Genomic DNA, 14,434 nt, shown 5'->3' with positions numbered 1-14,434 from the left:
TGATCGCTCGTTTACTGAGCTTAATCACATTAATTGGGTTTATTCCGCATTCTGTGCTATCAGCTGATCCCATTTAGTTTGCCTTATCAGCGCTTCTAATTTGGTTTAACTTCTGCTGTATATGTGATGTATAGGTAGTTGTATTTATATTGAATTCCTGGTATTAGTTTTAGACATTTAAATTTTAACTAATTTCTAGCACTTTTTGGCGGTGAAAAACTACACCTGCCCATCACTGCGTCAGCTGATTGTTTGCTGTTATCGATAACGATAGCCAGATTCAAACTGTCTGGCGCCAGCTGATCCAAAATCGTGTGTTTTTATTTTTGAATCCGAGTTTTTTAATACAATCGCGGCCGCAGTCCAACATTTACCCCGCTCTTCGAGCGCAGCACTATTTTAATGGATGGCTCCACATCGGCTCCCATTGGAAGCAGCTGGTAGTGGCGTATCACCTTGATCACCATGGTTTTCATCTCCAGCAGAGCAAACTTTTGACCAATGCAGTTCCTCGGCCCAGCGGAAAAAGGTATGTAGCTGTAGGGACTTTGTCTGAGTGCCTCTTCTCCTATATGCCTCTCCGGCTGGAAGAGCAGTGGATCGGTGTAGATCGCTTCATCGCGGAGGAGCTGCCAGAGAAGTACGACCACATTGGTTCCCACGGGGATGTAGCCCTCATCTGGTGTATATTGACGGTTAGGTGAGTCTTAAATTTTTAGACCTTACACTCACCTATAAGCAAATCCTTTTCCAGACAGCGTGCGACTGCCGGAATAGGCGGATAAAGACGCAGGGACTCTTTGATCACGCAGCTTAGATATGGTAACGCAGCAAAATCCGAGAGAATAACGCCTCTGGATAAATCCTGGCCGTAGTGCGTCCTCAGTTCCTCAACAAGCTTTTGCTGCACTGGCTCATGGCGGGAAAGTAGATACAAACAGAAGGAAACCGCTGAAGTCGTCGTATCGTGACCCTCAAAGATGAAAGTGTTCACTTCATCGCGAATTTGCTTGTCAGTCAATGGTTGCCCATCCACAGTTGCCCGGAGGAGCGTGTCCAGCAGGGCGTGGCGCTTTGTTGGCTTATCTTGATTAGCCTCCCTGGCCAGTAAACGGCGGCGCTGCTCTATAATTCCGTTGGTAAACTGATGCAGGCAGATGACGCCTGCTTGTTGCTTCCTGAATCCGCTGGGCCAGCACAGGCGAAAGAGGTGGGGAATGAGGAGATGCGGCCTCATGAACCTGGTGGCCAAGATGTTGGTTAGACTAAAGGAAGATAGACGGTAAGAAACAAGGTAAATTAGAATATATTACAACATACTCTTTTACAGCGTGCACCACCTCAGAGTCAGCTTCTTGAGCGCCCACACTTACACCCATAGCAGTTTCGGTGATGATGTCTAGGGCAGCCAAACCCACCAAGGGATAGATGTTCACGACCTCGTCGCCGTGCGACAGCGTTCTCAAACGCTCCACTAATATGCTGCTCTGCCTATCGAAGACCTCGACAAACTGCTCCAGGATGCTAAAGTGAAACGTGGGCGTGATGATCTTGCGCATCGTGTGCCACTCCTTTCCGCGACTCAGCAGCAGTCCATCGCCCAGCCAACCGCGTAAGGCAAAGTACATCGTGCCCTTTTTCAACTGGTGCTGACTTTGCAGCAGTGCATCGACATGTCGGGGCTCCGCTGTAACCATTACCACATAGCCCAAGACAGTGCCCATGAAACTGCGACCAAAACGCTTAACGTACTCGGCGAACTTATCATGCAAGTCTGGAATTTAATGCAGTAAATATCAAATATTGAAGAGTGCAAACGAAAACTTACTGTCTGGCTGAAAACTCCGCATTTGCCAGGCGGCTCCTAGTAGAGGAACTCTCGAAACACTTGGCACAACGCCTTGCAAAGGATGGCGCAGCTCCTTTAGCGCCAAACGGAACAGCGAGACCACCAGGCGAGTCACCAGGAGGGCCACCAGCAGAACCACCAACATCTTGAAGTTCTGCAGCGTTTCTCAAGGAGCACTTGGGCTCTCGAGTAGCTGGCAATCTTATCTGGAGCACCACAAATGTGTTGCCTATTTATATACCTACCAAGCACTTCGCATTTATTGCTTGTAGCTAAACTTTATATAAGCAAATCCATTCGAATAGTGCGCCTCTGGCGAAAGAGAAACTGAGTGCGGTAGCACTAAGGTGAGCAGGATGGAAAATGCGAGGAAAACAACTAGACAGCTGTTTTTCAGCAAGAACAGCTGACCAAAACACATACATATGTACATGTGGTCATTCATATGCACATACTTACGTATTGCTGAGAGTATTAAGATAATTACCCAGCAGACAAAATAGTTAAATAAATACTTCTATACACGTTTATTCTAAGCAAAGAGAGCTGGATAGACCCACAAGAATGAATTCCTTAGGCGCGCGGTTTCAAGCCAAGATGAACGCCGTTGGCCGACCGCAGGACGATGTTCATCGAGTGGCGGGGCTCAGGACCCAATGGCAGCAGCTCGAAGTGGCGGAGCAGCTTGCTGACGGTGCTCTTCATTTCCAGCATGGCGAACTTCTGACCAATACAGTTTCTTGGTCCAGCGGAGAAAGGAATGTACGCATACGGATGAATCTGCGGGACATCCGTCTCGAATCTCTCAGGTCGGAACTCATCGGGAGACTCGAAGTACTCAGGATCACGAAGGAGAACAAAGATGCCCATCGTAAAGTTGGTGCCTGCTGGAATACGCTTGCCACCTGAGAAGAGCAATATGTTTACCTGAGATTGAAGAATCTCTATGGAACTTCTTACGTATTTCCACATCCTCGGCGAACCAGCGACCGATCATGGGCACTGGCGGGTGCAGGCGCAGCGACTCCTTAATCACGTTCTCCATAAACTTCAGCTCACCCAGATCACGAAGGGTAACTGGGCTCTTTCGATCCTCGCCGAGGACGTCGCGGATCTCCTGGTGCAGACGCTGTTGGACCTCCGGATGCCTTGAGATTTCATACAAACAGAAGGAAATCGCCGAGGTAGTGGTGTCATGGCCCTCGAACATAAACGTGTCAACCTCTTCGCGGATATCCTCATCGCTCAACGGAGCGCCATCGATTGTGGACTGCAGCAGCACATCCAGCAGAGCCATGCGTCGCTTTTGGCCCAAGCAATTAACTTCCTCCTCTGGAGTTGTCTCCTTCGAGTTGTTAACCAGCGTTTGACGCCGCTCGCGGATAATGTTCTCGGTGAAGTCGTGCATTACTTTAATAGCTTTGCCCTGGCGTTTAGCTTCTGTTGGCTGTGTTAGCCGGAAAATCCAATCCACCCGCTGCCAAGCGTGGATAAAACGTTTAATCAAGATGTTGGTGACACTGCCGCAAGGAAGAATTCATCAGAACTGTAGGCATTCGACTTATCATTACACTCACTCATTGACAGCCTGGACATAGGGCAGATTGGGATTTTTTTGGGCATTGATTTTTGTGCCCATTGCAGTTTCTAAACGGCGAATATTAAGCTATTATAAATATTTATTAGACTGATGGCAAACTCACCTGCGATTATATCCAGGGCAGTGAGACAAATCACCGGAAAGATGTTAATGGGCGTCTTGCCGTCGGCGCGCGACTGAAGCTGCTCCACCATCACGGCGCTTTGTTGGTCGAATATCTCGACGAACTGCTCCAGTATCTTGAAGTGAAAGGTAGGCGTGATGATCTTCCTGCGTCCATGCCACTTCCTGCCCGTGCTCATCAGCAATCCATCGCCCAGCCAGCAGTTAAGTAGCTTGTACAGATTATTCTTGGTTATATGCTGCTGGCTGCTCAAGACGAACTCAATGTCTCGCGGATCCGTGGAGAAGACAGCCAACTGGTGGAGGATCCACACCCTGTAAAGGCGACCGTACTTGCGCTGGTTCTTCTTGACAAAGTCCATAATTTCTGCAGATTATTATTGGGAGTGATTAGGGATTGCTATAGATTTGACCAGATAACAAACTGTATCGATGGACTGGAAGTTAAACTCACGTTCAGGATCTAGACCGCGGTACATAAGCAGGTTGCCCAGGAAGGGAAGTGGCCGCGGACCCGGCAGTATACCATTGCCCCGCCTGCGCCAAAGGAAATCCCACAGCAGCAGTGTGGCGAACGCCACCAGGAGGAGCACGCCAATAACACCCAGCATTGTGCGTCGAACGAGAAACGCCGTTCTACTGAACGATACTATAAATAATATAAGCTTCGTGGGCTGTTAATCTGAATTCTACGCCAGCTGAAAGCCGTAAGAGAGTCTGCTGTTTAAGAGAACTAAACCGTCTCAGGTAATCTGCTTTCTGCAGCGGGCAGCTGGAGGTAAGAAAACCGGACGAACCATTTACGAATGGAGCCTTGTCACGATGATGCACAGTCTTTTTTTGAGAGGTCATGCTTAGTCGGGTAATTTAAGCTTATGCCCAGCCATCGTGGGTGGTATAACGAATGGTTATTGGAGCTGGACCCTTTTTAAATATATTGCAAATTGGGAACTTGTAAACCAATTAAAATATATACATACAAATGATGGGTCTTTTATTGTCAAGTTCTATCAGAACATTTGAAAGGGGTATTTGAGTGATCTACCCTGCTATTTCCAGCCTATCATCATGAATTGTAGATATGCCCCTTCATTCACTGCATGACAATAGCTGAACCCATATCCTCTTATCAGTAATAGTAAGTGTCAAAGGTGAATGGGTCAAACAGCCTATCGAAGATATCGTAAATTTGTGGTACAAGTTCCAAGATCAGTTGCTCCCACTTATCTACTATACACAGAGTGTAAGTTTAATAATTTGCTTAGTAATGATTACCAGGCAGTTGAGAGCCCTTATCAATTCCACTCGTCATGCTTACTTGTAGACTAGAGGTAAACATTGGATCACATACTGCAGTGGACAAGCCATAAAGATATCAACTCAGAATATCTATTAACAATTAAAATAAATTTTTTTTTGAACTCATCAATGGAACCATCGATTTGATATAATAACTCAAACATTATGTGTAATGGGATACGAGTTCAATAGTCCAATACCAATGAAATTTGTACCCGCTCGTCGGTTCGAGAGGTGCACTATATAGATTTTTCTGGTTTGACCTGTTATGGAATAGCTTCCCAGCGATGCTCTGAGTTTTCCACCTAACTTTGTAGATTTAAGAGAGCTGGGTTCAAAGGCAGTTTGATGCTGTGCATATTGTGCTGCATAGTTTTCAGCTTGTAAGCAGTTCGAATTTTTAAGATCAACTTGTAATCAATAAGTTGATAAGAACGTCGGGTTAAATATTATGAAACCCAGATTATCTCAGCATAATTTCTAGAGCCTATTAAATTTGTGGGCTAACTATCTATTTAAATATTTCCTTTTTTTTAGTTCCAAGAGTCAAACAAAAGCGTTCGATCTAATCAGCACAACCCGAGTAGTTCATCAATGTATTAATATAAAGATAGCGCCATGCGAACTTTCCCAGGCCCCGCCCAAATCCCACATACCAGGTTGGCGGTGGGCGGTGGGCCTTATCAATCTGAACTTCCGATCGGGCCAAAGCCTTGGGTCACGGTGAAGAGGCACTTTTCCGTTCCTTCATCACAGAATGTGCGCCAACGGATCTCGAAGATCCTTATGCAGATCACTTAACATCCTTAGAAATCCAACTGACATGGCAGCTGGGGGTAAGGAGAGCCCTCGGTTGACACACCGCCTGGTTTTGACCCCGGTCATAGTTTTTGGCCTTCCCGTTGGTTTTCGGCTTCATTCCACTGATTGTGGACGCCTTATCGCAATCCGCGCCGGCTACAAAACAGCCCCGCCGCCGAGGAAAAACAAGCAGTCGATGGCCAACGGTGCCAGCGTTAATAGATCCATCCCATTAACAACCCAGAAAACCGAAACCCAAAAAACATGTATCTAGAGCTCTTTGTGATTTTCCTGGCGACCGTTTTCGCGTGGGATTATATGCGAAACAGGCGGCACAACAAGATGTACGCCGCCGCTGGGATACGAGGACCCAAGAGCTACCCTCTGGTGGGAAACGCTCTCATGTTGATTAACGAGTCACCCAAGAGTAAGTCATGTCCGTTAATAACACGGTTACAACAATACATATTCCCAAGACTGCGTTCCATACAGTTCAGTTTTAAACATTTTTTGATCTTAAAATCGTTGTTTTTAAAATCACAAGATGGTTAAACAAATATCAATCCTCTTCTTTTGCAGCTATCTTTGATCTGCAGTCCCGTCTGATTGCTGAGTTTGGTAAAAACATAAGAATGCAGATGTTGGGCGAACGTGGCTTTATGACTGCTGATTCCAAAATGATCGAGGCGATCATGAGCAGCCAACAGACCATTCAAAAAAACAATCTTTATGGTCTGCTGGTCAATTGGCTCGGCGATGGGCTGCTCCTTAGCAAAGGGAAGAAGTGGTTCCGCCGCAGGAAGATCATCACACCCGCATTCCACTTTAAGATCCTGGAGGACTTTGTGGAGGTCTTTGACCAACAGAGCGCAACTATGGTCCAGCAGCTTTACGATCGGGCGGACGGCAAGACGGTGATAAACATGTTCCCGGTGGCTTGCTTGTGTGCCATGGATATCATTGCGGAAACGGCCATGGGTGTGAAAATTAATGCTCAGCTCCAGCCGCAATTTTCCTACGTTCAGTCGGTCACAACGTAAGTATTACCACACAGTAACTATCGGCGGGCTTTATTCCATATGAACACATCTTTTTAGTGCCTCTTCAATGTTAGCTGAACGCTTCATGAATCCCTTGCAGCGCGTGGATTTCTCAATGAAGCTCTTCTATCCCAAATTGCTGGCCAAGCTGAATGATTCCGTGAAGAACATGCACGACTTCACCAACTCGGTAATCACTGAGCGACGCGAGCTCCTACAAAAATCCATTGCCGATGGAGGAGATGCCGATGCTGCCCTCTTGAACGATGTGGGCCAGAAGCGTCGCATGGCCCTTCTTGATGTGCTGCTGAAGTCCACCATCGATGGGGCTCCGTTGAGCAACGACGACATCCGCGAGGAGGTAGACACCTTTATGTTCGAGGGCCACGACACTACGACTAGTAGCATTGCTTTTACCTGCTATTTGCTGGCTCGACATCCGGAGGTTCAGGCTCGCGTCTTCCAGGAGGTCAGAGATGTTCTCGGTGAAGACAAGTCGGCTCCAGTTACTATGCAGCTACTCGGCGAGCTCAAGTACTTAGAGTGCGTGATAAAGGAGTCTCTGCGCCTGTTTCCCTCGGTGCCGCTTATCGGACGCTACATTTCGCAGGACATCGTACTCGACGGCAAGTTGATACCCGCCGACTCGAATGTGGTCATTCTTATTTACCATGCTCAGCGCGATCCAGACTACTTCCCTGATCCGGAGAAGTTCATCCCTGAGCGTTTCAGCATGGAGCGCAAGGGCGAGATCAATCCATTCGCCTATACTCCCTTCTCAGCGGGTCCGAGGAACTGCATCGGCCAAAAGTTCGCAATGCTCGAGATGAAGAGCACCATCAGCAAAATGGTGAGACACTTTGAGTTGCTGCCTCTGGGCGAGGAAGTCCAGCCCGTGCTGAACCTTATCCTGCGCTCGTCCACGGGAATCAATTGTGGCCTCAAGCCTCGCGTCTATTAGGTGTTCCTGGATTGTGTTTTTTTTTTAACTAGTTGTAAGATGGGATCTGTAAATATTTGAATAAAATACTTGTACATAAAGATATCCAGTGATGGATGGTGTTTTTTCGGCGATTGTGGTTTCGAAACATTGTAGGCTGGTAAGGGGCATCTCACATGGCCCTCCATCACTGGATATACCAATGCACGCATTCTTGATTCAATTTGATTCTATATTAGCTTTAACCGGCTCGTACTACAACTCAAAAAAGGCGATTCCCGCGGTGAAGCGGCCCATTAATCCCAGGCATAGACCTTGCCGGGAGTGGGCAGCTTGGAAGACGGGGCCTTCGCCGCTTCCCCAGCCTCTCCCGCCAGCTGCTTTTGCTGCTCCACCAGGTCGATGGGCGGCAGAACCTCGCGACGTCCATCCCGCTGGCAGTAGTAGTTGGCCGAGAGTAGATGCGATGGGCCATCCGGGATTTCCGGCTGTGGCTGGGTGCGATCGGCCAGTCCGTCCTCGAAGCGCAGGGCCAGGTTGTGCTCCCGCTGTAATTGGCGTCCAGATTAATGAGAGATTCGCATTTTCCGTCTTATATAACTGAGAACCAAGTTCTCTGCGGCCGCTGTCCAAATGTCGGATACTCACACCCAGGAGGAAGGCCCGAATACGCTGGATTAAAGGCGACACATCACGGCGCAGGGCAGACATCTTCCGTTTGTATTATTCGTCAAATTGAGAGACCACTGAATATTTTGGTTTTATATTTATTTGTGAGGTCCAGCCCTGTCGTCCAATCGATATCAGCTGCTTGAAATTGCGAAGCTTTATCGTTAATCGATACCCGCGCCTCTTCTTCTTAGCTCTGCTTTGCTGCCCTGCAATTAATATACTTATCGATAACTATCGCGTCGAAAAGTTGTTATAATTTGTAACGGCCAAATGTGGTTTAAGTTTGTAATATTTAGCAATCAAATTTATAATTTAAAATGAAACAAGAGAACAATTACGAGAAAGAGCACATAGAATTGCCCAGGCAATAAGTTATTTAGTTAGTTATGAAACCAGCAGTTCTAATCGTTTTGAAACTAGAAAAACAGCACTTGCTTATGTGTCTATGTACGTGTATTTATTTTATTAGTATTTTATTGCCTTGCACGTTCCAAACTCTTGTGAGTGGGAAACCTTAGTTCATTTCCATAGAGTAATGGTTAACAAATTGAGGAAACTGGCTCCTTTGGTCGTCCGTTAATAATATACAAGTAATAATAATAAATAAAAAGTTACTCCCGTTTCTGTCTTCAGTGTTGTGTTGCTCTAATTGTAAATTAAACTAAGTACGCCGTAAACTAAACTACTGCAATTTAAAGCTGCCGCTTTAGTAGTTGCGAGAGTTCCTTTTAAACGATTCAAGGGGATGTTCCTTCCTTCCTTCCCAGCTAACAAACTCCCTGTCACGCATTAAGCGGGCGTCGACTCTGGTTGGGATTGGGACTGGTCTGGCGAGGACTCGCTGGCCGTTGCGGGACTGGGCGCCAGCTGCTCCACGCTGACGGTGCGCACAAACTCGGCGGTGGCTTCAATCACAATTGTCGGCAAGTCATCAGCAGGTGCTGCCGGTGCAACTGCAGCGGCTGGCTCCTCCGCCTGCGGTTCGCTGGTGGTTGGTGTGGTTTCTTCTGTGGATGGTGCTTCTGTGGCTATCACAGCCACGGGCGCCTGTTCGGTCACCTCTGGCTTGGCTGTCTCGATCTCAACGGTACTCGAAGCAGGGGCTTCCACAGGTGCAGGAGCTGTGGCCGGTGTGGGCTCTGTAGACGGAGCTGGAACTGCTGCCGTAGTGGACTCTGTCACAGGAGCAGGCTCTGCAGAAGTTGTGGGCCCAGCCACAGGCGTGACTTCTGCAGCAGGCGCAGGAACAGGTACAGGAGCCTTGGGAGCCGGCGACGCTGACTTGGACTTGGCGGACTTGCCCACGGCCGGCGAGGGAGTCCTCGACTTCAGTTTCTGTTCGTGAGCACTGCGATCCATCAGCACCGAGGTGGACTGCGGAGGCGCCGGACTAGCCGCCCTCTTGATGTCTTCAATCTTGGCCTCCATCTCGCTGCGTATTTCCTTGATGGGCTTCAGCAGAAAGACGGGAACGTCATCGTCCCGCCGCTGGTACAACATTTCGCCCTCGAAGTCTACCAACTTGTGTTTGCGGGCCCGCAACAGGATGCCCACCACCTTGTCGGATATGTAGTTGTAGATCTGCGGAGCGGAAGAGACCAGTTTAGAGGACTGTTCGAGAAATATACCAGCTGTAAGTAGGAAACTCACATTGAACAGTTCGCCGAAGGGGATCACACGCATAGTGGGCTCGTCTTTGACGTCGTAGCCCTCCGAATTGATGATCTGGCAGAGCTCCAGCATCTCCTTCATCACGTGGATGTTGGCCTTCTGGCCACGCATCTCTGTGAGGCTGCCGGCCAGTGGTTTTCCATACTGATCCTTCGAGAAAGTGGGTTTCGGCGAGGCGGCGCGTCCGTCCTGGGAAAATGGATTCAGCAGCTGCGACTGCTTGTGCTGCGTGGCCTGGTTGTTGAACATGGCCACCTTGGAGGACAGTGGCGAGTCCTGCAAGTAACAAAGAACACAAATGGCTTAAATCGGGGCATAAACTGGTTTTTAGGGAAGGAAGCCAAACTTCTTCTTTCAAATGGCAGCGTTACCAGACTGGCTGCGAGCCCTCACTGCCACTGCTGTAAGTTGACGCGTTGCCAACGATTCATTAGAGCGCGTAATTTAAAATCGAAGCTTAGCCACTATGATCTGGCAGGTGTTACGCGAAGTCAATATAGATAATAAATGAGTGATAATAATAAACAGTATTAAGTATGCGAAACTACCCTTCCACAAGCTTCACTGAAAAAGGTGCCAAATTGATTTTAAATTAATATGATTAGTTTTCTTAAATTTGAGTGGAAGCAGTAGATCTCGCGTTGCCAACCCACCCACTGGGCGCGCAATTAATGGCTTTCAAATTCTACAACTTGCTCGAACAAGTTCTCGCGGAAAAATTAATTGGCGCAATTAAATAACAGCGGTCTTACATTTTCTGTAATTTTTCATCTAATAAGTGCAAAATTCCCGCGCCATGAGCCACGCCAGCGGCACCGAAGGAATGCGCAAATGTCGTGGTCATAAATAAAAGCCTCTGCGGAAAATGGGCGTGATGTGGGGGCGGGGCGTGGCGGCACGACACTCTTTGACGAGCAGCAACTAAAAACACACATCTAGCCAAGTATATATATAGATACGGTACGTATGCCCACTTCCCACAGCAGAAATATTCACAAATATCAAAAAGAAAACAGGAATGACCTTCGCGGCCAATTTTCACCACTAGCTGTTGTTTATTCTATGTGATTATTATTTATGGCCCGAAAGAGGAGTGGAGCCCGTCCGTCGATCGAGTTGCCCATGGACACTTGAATGAATCGGGCGATGGGTGATGAGCGGTGGGCAATGGTCGGTCTTATTGACTCTTCGCTGCTGTTTATATAACCCGCCGTTTTGGCAACTGCCGCAATGACGTTCTGAATTTGTCTCTTTGATCAATATCCAAAAATTCGTCAATCAGGCGAAATTCATTCATATCACACGGGCCGCCAATCGTTTAAAAATAAGTCCAACGATGAATGAAAAGCGGCCAGAACTTGGCGCAACCGCTTTTCGGCTCTTCAGCTGTTCAGTCGCTGGGCTAAGAGTTTGTTTTCCGACCAGCGGAGAAAGTCTGGGAAAACTCTGAAAACCCGTCCGTGGAAACCAAGTGATACGAAAACGAAGTCTATATGGCACCCAAGGTCCAGCGATCCACCAAGTGCACTGCGAAAGGCCAACGACCCAAATCCGAGCTCATATGCGAAATTATTCAACAATTGTGGGAGACTGCAACAGAAATTTCTTCCCAGCTTAAATCAAAAAATTGATTGAGGATGGTTCAACAACTGATTCCGTACAATGACGACACATACAGACTATTGTTCATCCTGGCCCAAAAACAAACAATTGCAATGGCAGGATCCCTGGGGTTGATCCTTAATATTCACGGTGGTAAAGTGGTTCACACATGTATGTTGATCTGAAACCGATATTGCCGTCATTCTGGGCAGCAATTTCAGCTGCAGCTGGCCGGGTCCGTCCCAATTGGTTACGTAGTGGTCTGCTCTGCTCGTACGGATCTATTTGTCGGCGCCGTTGTCACTCTCAAAAAGTCTGCGCATTCTATATCCACAGCTGTGGCGGTACACCTACCATACATATATGGCTGTGGCATATAGCCCCTATATCTATACGGACGGACAGACGATCGGACGGACAGACGGACGGACACGGCGGACGGGGGCGGAGATGGGAATGGGTAACTGTGCATATTCAGCATTGCTATTTCGATGGTCATTGCCAAGAATTTTTCCGTGTTTTGATCTTTTTGCGGTGCGAGGAGAGCCGTTGGTTCCTCTGATTCCTCCTCTGGCGCAAAGTAGGGGTGTGTTGTGTGTGTTTTGGCAACTCATGTGGCGACAAATTAAAACAAATACAGTAACTAATTTCGATAAAAAGCAGAGTCTTCCCCATCCGCCTGCGCCTTCGCCTGGCAATTGTTTGTTTGCTTATATCATCGCCGATCGCCATGGCTGTCCAGGCATCTCCCCGCGACTCTCGACCGACATTTATTGCTTTATTGCTATCTGCTCCCCAGTTTGTGGCATTCTACATATTTTGGCTTGGGCTTTGTTCTGGCTCCTCACGCATTTCTGTGGTTTTTGCGCATAAATAATTTTCGCCCATTTGTCGCACGAGATGTGCGAGCGGAAAAGCAGCGCCGATCTTTTTATAGTGCCGATTGCGGCGGCATTCCAAACATTTCTCAAATCTTAATCCAAATCCCTTTTTTCTACTTTCTGGCTCTTTTCTATTATTATAGTATTATAGTATTATAGTATTCGATATCTTGCGTTGAGATCCCTGCATTGGACACATACGGGACTAATACGATGGATAAACTGATGGATCTTTGGGAAAGTGTTAGGCACTGGGCGAGGGCTAGAAGGATGTGGTTATATCGATGTACATGGAGAGTACTCACCACCACGAAGCGCAAGGCGCCCAGTTCATGCGATACGTCCGTCATGGCTGCACTCGGCTTGGATGGATTTGGCTCCGGGCTCTGGCTGGGATCTTGCAGATTGGCGGATGCGCGACTGGGTGGGTGACTGGTCCGGACGGGGGGCGATCGCTAGCTGGATCCGCAACACTCTGCCTGCAATCGGAAAGAGAAAAGAGTTGGACACAACGGGCCCGGCGATGGGAAAGAAAACCAATTAAATTTAGCAACAAACAACATTCATAACAATGGAAATGTGTGCGCCCATTGTGTGGATGGCTCTTTCTGCCATCGTATCATGTCTACTATGGCGAATTGCCAAACAGCGCGCCAGCGTACCCATTGTGACCCAGACCCAGACCCAGACCTCGATGGCGGTGTGTGGCTCCGGGTTTCAGAGCCAGCTCCAAGCGGAGTTACGATGATGGGCGGTGGGAAGTGAAAACAGCAACAGCAACAGAAAACAGAAAGCAGAACGAGCGAGAAAGAGGGGGGAGCACAAAAACAGAAACAGAAGCAGAAGCAAAAGCAAAAGCAATCCAAAACACACCGCCAAAGGCCGTTAGGCGTGAACTCTCGAGCGCCCCTCGCACCCAAGACGAATGCGAATGCGACCCCAAAAGATGAACCGGAATTCGGATTCGTGCCCATTTGCCGTTTTCCCACTCGGAATTAACTGGAAATTGCTGTGCATTAACCTCTGCTTTCCAGCGAGCTTGAGTTACCAACTACCAACTGCCCACATTTGAGCCGAATTAAACGAACGAGGAGTACTCCTCCAACTGGGCCTCTAATGCGTGCAGGTCAAGATCTAAGGCGGGGTTCAAGGTCCCTATAGGGAATATATATAGGGTACTAAGCTCAAGAGCCCAACACTTTCTCATCTCTTTTCCATTCCCAACAAAGTGGAGATATTAAAGTCTCTCTATTTCTATATTGTTTTCAAATATCCAGACGTTTCAGGATCACTTTTGATCGGAAGTTCGGTTTAGTTTGCTGCTCACCGCTTTTCACACTCACTTTTCTGTCTGGGATTTGGTGGAAGTGGCTCCTCTTATTCCTGACTTTTCGGCTGGCTGGAATTCCTCGACGGCTCGGGCTTCCAAGATTCCAAATCGATGCGATTTTCGATTCGATTCGACTCGATCCACTCACAATGCAAAATGCACACGTTTCGAAAACGTTTCTTTTTTGATTTTACAACGGAAAAAAAACAAGAAAAAGTCTCTCAACCGGGCGATACTCTGTGAATGCCTGCGTTCCGGGTTCGGTCGGGTTCTATTTTGTATTCGACTTGCTTGTGGTGCTATATATCTTATTATCTTATATGTATGTATATATCTCTAGCGGGTACACGCCGTTTGGTAGCTGCGACCAAAAGTGAGCGCCGAAAGCGATCGCGGTTTCTTTTTATAGCGGCGATGGCACACACACTCTGCCACTCACACCTACGGGCACTCACACACACGCCGGGCAGCCGCTTTTCTGATTTTCTGATTTTCCGATTTTCCGCTTTTTCAGCCTTTCTGCTTTGTGTAGCCGCTCTCTGGGAAAGCGCTCTCGCGCCTTCCTTTAATTTTAGACCGTTCTTCAGACCGTTCAGAACTCCCGAAGCTCAAAGCCCGCCGCCAAA

At 47.9% G+C, this 14,434-nt stretch overlaps 5 protein-coding genes across 6 annotated transcripts; 1 reads left to right on the top strand and 4 right to left on the bottom strand.

Annotated features, from left to right (window-relative positions):
* Window positions 1-120: 120 nt before the first annotated feature.
* Window positions 121-1,994, bottom strand: LOC6724929 (cytochrome P450 4ae1). Its single transcript, XM_016173316.3, has 4 exons — window positions 1,829-1,994; window positions 1,321-1,774; window positions 733-1,265; window positions 121-679 (listed from the first exon to the last, which is right to left on the bottom strand). The coding sequence occupies exons 1-4, from the start codon at window positions 1,992-1,994 to the stop codon at window positions 342-344; spliced, it is 1,491 nt and encodes a 496-aa protein (XP_016037785.1). The 3' UTR covers window positions 121-341.
* Window positions 1,995-2,361: 367 nt separating this feature from the next.
* Window positions 2,362-4,183, bottom strand: LOC6724927 (cytochrome P450 4d2). Its single transcript, XM_002105928.4, has 5 exons — window positions 4,027-4,183; window positions 3,553-3,939; window positions 3,427-3,496; window positions 2,810-3,369; window positions 2,362-2,754 (listed from the first exon to the last, which is right to left on the bottom strand). The coding sequence occupies exons 1-5, from the start codon at window positions 4,181-4,183 to the stop codon at window positions 2,423-2,425; spliced, it is 1,506 nt and encodes a 501-aa protein (XP_002105964.2). The 3' UTR covers window positions 2,362-2,422.
* Window positions 4,184-4,213: 30 nt separating this feature from the next.
* Window positions 4,214-7,757, top strand: LOC6724926 (probable cytochrome P450 4d14). The gene is made up of 4 exons (XM_039296597.2): window positions 4,214-4,350; window positions 5,409-6,099; window positions 6,252-6,708; window positions 6,770-7,757. The coding sequence occupies exons 2-4, from the start codon at window positions 5,937-5,939 to the stop codon at window positions 7,671-7,673; spliced, it is 1,524 nt and encodes a 507-aa protein (XP_039152531.1). The 5' UTR covers window positions 4,214-4,350; window positions 5,409-5,936; the 3' UTR covers window positions 7,674-7,757.
* A 113-nt stretch (window positions 7,758-7,870) lies between these two features.
* On the bottom strand, window positions 7,871-8,487 carry LOC6724925 (NADH dehydrogenase [ubiquinone] 1 alpha subcomplex subunit 7). Its single transcript, XM_002105926.4, has 2 exons — window positions 8,301-8,487; window positions 7,871-8,200 (listed from the first exon to the last, which is right to left on the bottom strand). The coding sequence occupies exons 1-2, from the start codon at window positions 8,361-8,363 to the stop codon at window positions 7,949-7,951; spliced, it is 315 nt and encodes a 104-aa protein (XP_002105962.1). The 5' UTR covers window positions 8,364-8,487; the 3' UTR covers window positions 7,871-7,948.
* A 272-nt stretch (window positions 8,488-8,759) lies between these two features.
* LOC6724924 (GATA type zinc finger protein asd-4) lies at window positions 8,760-14,216 on the bottom strand. Of its 2 annotated transcripts, XM_016173315.3 has the most exons (4): window positions 13,822-14,216; window positions 12,784-12,957; window positions 9,975-10,271; window positions 8,760-9,905 (listed from the first exon to the last, which is right to left on the bottom strand). In XM_016173315.3, exons 2-4 carry the CDS (start codon window positions 12,826-12,828, stop codon window positions 9,114-9,116), a joined length of 1,134 nt encoding a protein of 377 aa, XP_016037784.1. In that variant the 5' UTR covers window positions 12,829-12,957; window positions 13,822-14,216; the 3' UTR covers window positions 8,760-9,113. The 2 variants fall into 2 exon arrangements, with proteins under 2 accessions (XP_016037784.1, XP_016037783.1); XM_016173314.3 differs by lacking the exon at window positions 12,784-12,957.
* Window positions 14,217-14,434: the final 218 nt, after the last annotated feature.

The sequence above is a fragment of the Drosophila simulans genome, chromosome X (genome assembly GCF_016746395.2).
Source record: "Drosophila simulans strain w501 chromosome X, Prin_Dsim_3.1, whole genome shotgun sequence".
In the NCBI taxonomy this organism is placed as follows: Eukaryota; Metazoa; Arthropoda; class Insecta; order Diptera; family Drosophilidae; genus Drosophila; species Drosophila simulans.
The sequence above is the reverse complement of the archived record's forward strand: the minus strand, read 5'-3'. Positions and strand labels throughout refer to the sequence as shown.

Coding starts and splice junctions, on each gene's coding strand:
- LOC6724929 (XM_016173316.3), bottom strand. CDS start 1,994: ATGTTGGTGGTTCTGCTGGTGGCCCTCCTGGTGACTCGCCTGGTGGTC. Junction 1,775..1,828: donor GCGGAGTTTTCAGCCAGACA/GTAAGTTTTCGT, acceptor ATTAAATTCCAG/ACTTGCATGATAAGTTCGCC. Junction 1,266..1,320: donor GTGGTGCACGCTGTAAAAGA/GTATGTTGTAAT, acceptor ATCTTCCTTTAG/TCTAACCAACATCTTGGCCA.
- LOC6724927 (XM_002105928.4), bottom strand. CDS start 4,183: ATGCTGGGTGTTATTGGCGTGCTCCTCCTGGTGGCGTTCGCCACACTG. Junction 3,370..3,426: donor TATGTCCAGGCTGTCAATGA/GTGAGTGTAATG, acceptor TCCTTGCGGCAG/TGTCACCAACATCTTGATTA. Junction 2,755..2,809: donor CGCCGAGGATGTGGAAATAC/GTAAGAAGTTCC, acceptor TGCTCTTCTCAG/GTGGCAAGCGTATTCCAGCA.
- LOC6724926 (XM_039296597.2), top strand. CDS start 5,937: ATGTATCTAGAGCTCTTTGTGATTTTCCTGGCGACCGTTTTCGCGTGG. Junction 6,100..6,251: donor GATTAACGAGTCACCCAAGA/GTAAGTCATGTC, acceptor CTTCTTTTGCAG/CTATCTTTGATCTGCAGTCC. Junction 6,709..6,769: donor TACGTTCAGTCGGTCACAAC/GTAAGTATTACC, acceptor ACATCTTTTTAG/TGCCTCTTCAATGTTAGCTG.
- LOC6724925 (XM_002105926.4), bottom strand. CDS start 8,363: ATGTCTGCCCTGCGCCGTGATGTGTCGCCTTTAATCCAGCGTATTCGG. Junction 8,201..8,300: donor TTCGGGCCTTCCTCCTGGGT/GTGAGTATCCGA, acceptor CGCCAATTACAG/CGGGAGCACAACCTGGCCCT.
- LOC6724924 (XM_016173315.3), bottom strand. CDS start 12,828: ATGACGGACGTATCGCATGAACTGGGCGCCTTGCGCTTCGTGGTG. Junction 10,272..12,783: donor GCGCCTTGCGCTTCGTGGTG/GTGAGTACTCTC, acceptor TGTTACTTGCAG/GACTCGCCACTGTCCTCCAA. Junction 9,906..9,974: donor CCTTCGGCGAACTGTTCAAT/GTGAGTTTCCTA, acceptor TCCGCTCCGCAG/ATCTACAACTACATATCCGA.